The following is an 8304-nucleotide window of genomic DNA, read 5'->3' as shown; positions in this document are numbered from 1 at the left end:
ATCTCTTTTTAATGAATTTTTAATAGAAAGAATCTTGATATTTAGAATTTTTAATATTCTAATTCACTTCAATCACTCCATCAGTTTTTATATTATTATTATATTTTTTTAGAAGATATATTGCAAATATTGTATCCCAAAAAATTGTCACGTTTATTTCAAAACTTTTTATCATGGTACTGTAAACCTGTCTCTCTTAAATGCTACTTAAATTTATTATATTTTAAAGAAGTAATTCAACTTGGGGGTGTCAGTAATGGGTGTGCGTGTTTGCCACAAGGGTGTGATTGAAAAGAAAAGTTGGTTCATAAACACTTTTACTATTTTTTAATTTTACATGAAAATTATAAGTTAAAAGTTGAAGCACAATAATTTTCAAAAAAGAAATAAATTTTACTTTTTACTAAAAATCGAAAAAAAATAATTAATCCTTTAATATATTAATCGAAAATGTTCGACTGTTCATGAACAAAAATGGACTACCGTAGGAGTAGCTAGGAGGAAAACAGAATAAAAAAGGAAATACCCTTGTCAGAAATGACGCACATGGCGTTTGGAAGTTTTGATCGAGGAGAAAAGAAATGAAAAGAAAGAGTGAAATATAAACTAAATAAAGAAAAAAAGAAAGAAAGAAAAACCCGTACGATTGGAAATAAAAAAAAAAATTCAACGGTCATTAATCTTCCACCGTGAGAGACTTTCACACTAGCCACAATCTTATTATCTTTTATAAAGTGGACTGTGAGTAAAACAAATTTGAAATTTCAGATTGATGTGTAAGTGAAAGAGGAAACAACTTTAAACATCTACTTCTGAAAGTAATTTTGTTTTTCTAGAAAAAAATGTTTTGTTGTATTATTATATTAGTCCCAGCTGGGACATAGTCTTTTAAACAGTTTTAAGGAGAGAGTTATATTCAATGGAATAAGTTTGAAATTTAAGAATAATAAAATATTTTAATTATTATATGTATATATGATATAAAATTTAAGACTTTAAATCATACAAAATTTTTAAAATATTTTGATATATTAAAAGTGGGATAATACTATAAATTTTATCAAAAATAATTCAAAAATCATTTTATACATTAAGAATAATCTCGTAAATATGTCCTATCAAGGAGAAAAATAATTCTAAAATAACAGAAAAGTAAAAGAGTGAATAAAATGAATAAAGTTAAAATAAAATAACATTTTTTTTTGTATTTATATTAATATATAAAGAGATATTTATTTTTATTTACGTTTCATTATTTCAGTTTTACTTTTATTAATTTTTTAAAAATGAATTATTTTATAAATAATTTAATTTTTAATCAATATTTAAAAATTTCTTTTATATTTAATAATTATTTTAAAAAAATTGTATACATATTTTATTTTTTATAATTTTATAATTAATAATTATTTTAAAATTAATTATACATTTTTTTATTGATTTTAACTCTTTGATAAAAAAAATATACGAACACATTTTATTTCGCCTGTGTTTTCTCGCAAAGAAAATATGAATGAAAAAGCTGTACATAATTTCATATAGTTATTCATTTAGTAATTACACGCATTCAACCTTTTACTGAACAAACAATAAAGTTCTTTACGTAAACTAGTTAGACTTTTCTTTGCTCTTTCCAATTTTCTCCTCTATTAACTCATGTATGCGTGTATTCATAAAATGTCTTAATGATAGAGAAAACAACTGGTTTGGTAGATAAAAAAATGGATGAAAATATTGTAAAATTATTGAGTGGTACCACCATTTTTTTTCTACCGTGCTACGCAAGCAAAAAGCATTGTAATAAATACAACAAAATGAAAATAATAATAAAAAACATAATCAATAATATATTCAACTTAATCACATAATTTCTAATTTCATTTCTCTATCCTTTTATTATGTTGTCCTGAAAATAAATAAACAAAATAACTTTTCTTTTCACAAAATTTTCTGATAATAAAATATAATAAAATTTTATTATATTTATTTTTATTCAATCAAATAATTTTTTACGTTATTTCTTTTAACGAAACAACTATTCCATTTTTTTCTCTAATATTACTTTTTTGTCAAGTGGTGATGTATAATTAATTTTGACATCGACAATTCATTCTAGTTAAAATAATTGAAATGGAAATATTGTGTCCACGTGATTCATTTACCGTGTAGTAGCAACGAGAAGAAGAAGCAGAACAAGACTATTGATTTTACTGGTTCTACTTTAACAGTGACAAACATAACTTTTTGTATTGCACACATCATTCCAAGTTGTGAACTTAATGTAGACCAACCCATCACGAAGCTGGTTTCTGTTTCTGTATATAAGATGGAGGGAGGGAAGCTAAAGCACACTGCATAGCAACCTTTGTAGGCCTTGCACTTCACACACAGTGTTGTTGTGTTGAGGTTTGCGACTGAAAAAATGGCCTCAGTTGAAACTCCAAAGCCCCACATTGTTTGCGTGCCATACCCTGCACAGGGGCACATAAACCCCATGATGCAGCTGGCAAAGATCCTTCGTTGCAAGGGTTTCTACATAACCTTTGTGAACAGCGAGTACAACCACAGGCGTTTTGTTAAGTCTCATGGACCAGAATTTGTTAAGGGTCTCCCTGATTTCGTGTACGAGACCATACCCGATGGGTTGCCACCTTCTGATAAGGATGCAACTCAGGACATTCCGATGCTGTGTGATTCAACCAGAAAAACCTGTTATGGCCCTTTCAAAGAGTTGGTGTTGAAGCTGAAGGCCACAGAGGGTGTGCCTCCGATCACTGGCGTGATCGCTGATGGGATTATGGGCTTCGCCGGAAAAGTTGCCAAGGACATGGGCATACCCGAAGTTCAACTTTGGACAGCCTCTGTTTGTGGTTATGTCGGATATTTGCAGTTTGATGAACTCGTTGCACAAGGCATGGTTCCATTCAAAGGTACAATTTTTTCTTTTTCCCTCTTTTACTTTCTCTTATGTTTAAAACTTAGTTTGCAAACTCGTTTCACAAAGAAAAAGTGATTGTTAAAATAATTTGACGATTGCTTGAGAACTCTTACAATATAGAATAGTTTTACTAAAAATTAACTTTTATATTTTTTTTAAAAAAGAAAGTAAATAACAATGAAAAATAATGTCCAATAATAATAAAAAAATATATTGTCAAAATATCAGTATAAAAAAAATGATGATAAACTTCCACCTTATAACCGTATACTTTTACGTCTTCATTCAGTTAATATTTTTTTTTTTATTAAATTAGTATAATTATTAGTTAATTTCATATATAAATTACATTTCATGACGTTTTGAAACTTTCACAAGTGAAAAAAATCAATTATTACTTAATTAATTATTTTAGAGACATATAATTTTTTTTTTCAAAAACCACAATGTTTTGTTTAAATCCGTATAATATTTTAATTAAATTGGTATAATTATAGATTAAACTCTATATAAAAAATATCAAATTAATTTATATAATTTTAACGGTGTCTATAAGCACACTTTGATGAAATAATGATAATAAAAATAACATTTTTCCCTAACCAGAACTTGAGTTGGATAATAAATAAACTCAATGTTTATTATAATAATAGTATAATTAGGGGAGGGAAGGGTGTTATATATATTGGTATTGAATTGTAGTGGGTTACTAGTACGAACAATAACTCAACCTGAAGAAAGATGATAATCATTTCTAGCTTTTGAAGTGGTCCCTTTTCGACTGAGTGAGTTTTAGATTATTAGATTACTTTGAGGGTTCTTATTTTTTTTTTTTTTTTTTTTGCTTTAAAAGACGTTTTTAATTTATAAGAAAGTTTACATTTTATTAATCTATATATTCAATAATATTTTTATGGATTTAAAATATAAAAATACAACACTATTAACTAATTTAAAAATATTTTTAGAACAAATATGAAAATGTGGACAGTCCAACATTCCTGCCCAAAAGAAGTCACCCAATCGAGTCTCAATTTTTTTATTAATCATGTCATGTGAATCTTTTTCACTAAATTCTATATTTATCATAATTTGTCGTTCGAAGTGAATTTAAAGAAATTAAAAATATAAAATTGAAAAAGTTTATTGATTTAATGTCAAGAAAGATGAGCCGATAAATTTAAAAGTTAAAACATTTATTAAAATATCGAGTCAATGCTCGTAATAATGAATGATAATAAAAGGATATAGTTATAAATGAACTGTCAAAATCAACCACGTTTTGTGAGGAGCTTTTTTTGGGTTGATTGGTTGGGAGACACTCACTGACCATAAATAGAAAAATGTTTATTCAAAAGAAATTATGGGAATTAAACAAAAAATAGAATACCTTTTTTATTTTTGTTCATCTAAACACTTTTAACAATGAAAAAACCTAAATGCTTATTATAAAAATATATTATTTATTTTCTCGAATAAATATATAGGGAAGGAAGATGCATAAAGGATTTAATGTTTCATAAATTATAATTTTAGACACATTTACTTTTTAATATATGAGTTTTTTTTTCTTTTATTTTTCTCGTAATTCTTTTACAGATTTCAGAATACTCATAAATTTGATTAGATTTGTGTATTTTCATTTCTTATTTTATATTTTAATTAATTTCATGGGTTCAACATAAAAGATAAAATAAAATTTAAATTAATATATTTTTGTTTTTGAAGTTTACAGAAAATAAATAGATTGCAAGTTTGTCTTATAGAAACCCATCCCATCCCTACATCTTTTTTTAATCATTATATTACTCTCTCAATAGTTCTTTAGTTAATGAAATTTTCAATATTTAGTTTCATTTGTTTTTACATAAAATTCCCTCTCTGCCTGCCCTTGTCAGTGGGTCCCATAAATGATTGAAGCATTTGTGGGGCTTGCAAGGCTGTTGCTCCAGAATCATTTTCATCCTTTGATTATTAGTGAGATATAATTGTTTTATTAAAGTTAAAAACAAGAAATAGAAATAAAGGAAAAACAAAAATAGTTATTATTTATTTTTAATTGATAATGAATTATTTTGGCAGTATGTTGACACATTTTATTGAAAAGATAATGAATATAAAATAAACATAGATGGCTAAAAGGTAACTCTAACTCTATTAATTAATGTACACACAAAATATGTCATATAAATGATTAATCTATTTATTTTTGCTGGGGATAAATCTAGCTGTATTCATACGGTACAATATGAATTCTGACTCTAAACAGAGAAGAAAACATATTGTAAAAAGTTTTGATTGATGATTATGTTGTTATGTAATTTCTTCTGAAAGCGAATCATATCTGATGATCTAAATCAGTAAAAGCAAAATTTATCTTACACAATTTATTGTTGTAAAAATTTTCAGATCAGAAGGAGATCGATGATGCTTTGGATATAAGTCTAGATTGGATCAAAGGAATGAGTAACATGAGACTGAGAGACCTTCCAACCTTCTGCAGGGTCACTTCTCTGGATGATATTTTGTTTGATTTCTTGAATTCTGAGTCACGAAACTGTCTGAAATCTTCTGCAGTGATCATTAACACGTTCGAAGACTTAGACGAAGAAGGGCTCGAGATTCTTAGGTCATACAACCCAAACATATACACCATTGGTCCACTGGACTTGCTCGGAAGGCATTTTCCTGAGAAAGAAAAGGGTTTCATGTCAGTTGGATCAAGTTTGTGGAAGAATGACTCAAACTGCTTAACATGGTTAAACAAATGGGAACCTAACTCAGTGGTGTATGTTAATTTTGGAAGCATTGCAGTGATGACAGCACATCATCTGAAAGAATTTGCATGGGGACTTGCAAACAGCAAGTTACCTTTCTTATGGATCAAAAGGGCAGACATAGTAACTGATGATTCTGATCCATTGCCACAAGAGTTCTTCGATGAGATCAAGGATAGAGGGTATATAACAAGTTGGTGCATGCAAGAGCAAGTGCTTTCTCATCCCTCTGTTGGGGTTTTTCTAACCCATTGTGGCTGGAATTCTACACTTGAAGGGATATATGCTGGTGTGCCTATGGTTTGTTGGCCTTTCTTTTCTGATCAACACACAAACTGCAGGTATGTGTGTGCAAATTGGGGGGTGGGAATGGAGATTAATCAGGATGTGAAGAGAGATGAGATATCTGATCTTGTCACAGAAATGATAAAGGGAGAGAAAGGAAACGCAATCAGACAAAAATCATTGGAATGGAAGAAGAAAGCAATCAAAGCTACTGATGTTGGAGGAACATCTTACAATCACATCCATAAGTTAATTAAGGAGGCTCTTTCTGGCAATGCTGCTTGAGTCTGCTTTTATCATCTACTCTCTACTAAGTTTGGCTTTGCAGCAATACCTGCTTATGAATAAGTGAACTACTTAAATTTTATTTCATTGCAAAGTATGTTGTAACGTTAATTTATTGCTTAATGTCTTAATTTTAATTGTCATTTCTTTTAATTATAATGCAGATTTATTGTACCTATTTTTCTATGTTCTTTACGTTGCAACCATGTTTCTTCATCGGTTATATAAGCTCCTCACATATCATCCAACGTTATATCTTTTTTTTTTCCCAATTTATACATTTATGTTATTGCCTTTGGGTAATATCTCCGATTCTTTTAAATAGTCAATATCGTTCAAAAAATTGTTATATACTTATTTTTATTTATTTTTTTAACAAAGATTTAATAGTTGTTTATATTTGAGGATGAACTTACTTGATAAATTAGCTAACCTAAGCTATAAAAAAAAAAAAAATTCTAGAAAGTTACAAGTTTGATGGTTAGGTAAAATTAATATAGAAGGAAAGAACATTATGGGATCTCTTCCTTCTTAAGGTAAAGGGGTACACTAGTCATCCTATGTATTAATCACCTCTAGGTATCATAATAGAACTCATACTAATCCTAAAGAGCCTAAAATAAATCTTGCCCCTTACATGAAAAATATAATATTAAAGAAAAAAAAAGAGTTAGTAAACAAAAAGGAAGAAAATTTATATCAAGAGAAAAAGAGTTACAAGAAAAGTTTAAGAGTTTAAAGAAAAAGTGCTTAACATAAAAAATAAAAGAGAGAAAAATAGAGAAGGAGAATTAGGCCTCTGCTACAACTGCACTAAAATTCTTGAGGAAGAAGAAAAGACACTAGGGTGAAGTAAACATTCTTTGTCCTCTCTTTCATTCATTGATTACCCTAATAGAAAAAGTTATTTTAGCTTAAAAGCCTAGGAAAAACAGAAAAAGAGTAATCCATAATTACTAAGTAACAATCCAATTTCAAATAAAATCTTCCATCCATTTGGCCTTCCTATGTTAACATGTGGGCCTCTAGGAGGTGCTAGGCCTTGTTGTGTCACTGCCTTCTGTTGGAGAAATCACTTTTTCCTAAAAGTGGGTACGTGTTGTTGTTGGGCCAAATGTGTGGGTGGTGTGCTTGGATTAGGGGAAACTAGGTCATGTAGCGATAGTTGGGTAAAGTGAGACTCATTTAGTGTTTGGGTTTTATGAGGAGTTATTTGCTTGTTGGGCTCAAGAAACTTAGGTTGATTAAGGTGAAACATTTAGGGTTTGGGTGTTATGAGGAGTTATGAAATTGTTGGGTTCAAGGAGGTGAGGTGGAAGAGTGACTTTGAAAAAGGCTGTGTGGATATGGCAAGTTGTGGTTGGTCCTTGGAGTCAATGGAGTTAATGTGTTTGGTGGGGAAGTGGGGTTTGAGTTAAAGGGTGAGTTTAGTTCATTGATTTCTGAAGTTGAAAACTGAGTTGAGAATGTGAGGGGAGTTTTCCTCTAAAAGGTCGTAAGAGGGAGACATGGAAGACTCAGTGGATTCTTGAGGCAGGTGGTAGCTGAAGTTAGGCCACACTACATATGATGCGAAGAACTTGATAAGGACCAAAGTAGCATGGGGCTAGCTCGGGACAAAGACCGCGATTCACCAATTATTTTCGGTATGGTTGGAGGCAAACTTAGACCCAATCATGACCAAGGTGGTTACAAGAGAACGACCAAAGAGTGCGTGGAAGGGCATGTGCTTATGGCTAAGTGATAAGAGGTGTTATACCACAATTTGATTAAATTTTTTTGTTTTCATTTCTTATTTTATATTTTAATTAATATCATGGGTTTAACATAAAAGATAAAATAAAATTTAAATTAATATATTTTTGTTTTTGAAGTGTGGACTGACAAAAAATAAATAGATTCAAGTTTGTCTTATGGAAACCCATCCCTACAACCTTCTTTTAATCATTATATTACTTATTCAATACTTTTTTAATTAATAAAAGTTATTTTTACTCCCTCAATATTTAGTTTCATTGG

General features: G+C 29.3%; 1 protein-coding gene across 1 annotated transcript; it reads left to right on the top strand.

The window, feature by feature from the left end:
- Positions 1-2342: 2342 nt before the first annotated feature.
- LOC114188038 (linamarin synthase 2-like) lies at positions 2343-6463 on the top strand. The gene is made up of 2 exons (XM_028076524.2): positions 2343-2930; positions 5348-6463. The coding sequence occupies exons 1-2, from the start codon at positions 2423-2425 to the stop codon at positions 6283-6285; spliced, it is 1446 nt and encodes a 481-aa protein (XP_027932325.1). The 5' UTR covers positions 2343-2422; the 3' UTR covers positions 6286-6463.
- Positions 6464-8304: the final 1841 nt, after the last annotated feature.

Source organism: Vigna unguiculata, chromosome 6, assembly GCF_037176805.1.
Source record: "Vigna unguiculata cultivar grain cowpea cultivar isolate G323 ecotype 2 chromosome 6, ASM3717680v1, whole genome shotgun sequence".
In the NCBI taxonomy this organism is placed as follows: domain Eukaryota; kingdom Viridiplantae; phylum Streptophyta; class Magnoliopsida; order Fabales; family Fabaceae; genus Vigna; species Vigna unguiculata.
The sequence above is the reverse complement of the archived record's forward strand: the minus strand, read 5'-3'. Positions and strand labels throughout refer to the sequence as shown.

Coding starts and splice junctions, on each gene's coding strand:
- LOC114188038 (XM_028076524.2), top strand. CDS start 2,423: ATGGCCTCAGTTGAAACTCCAAAGCCCCACATTGTTTGCGTGCCATAC. Junction 2,931..5,347: donor AGGCATGGTTCCATTCAAAG/GTACAATTTTTT, acceptor AAAAATTTTCAG/ATCAGAAGGAGATCGATGAT.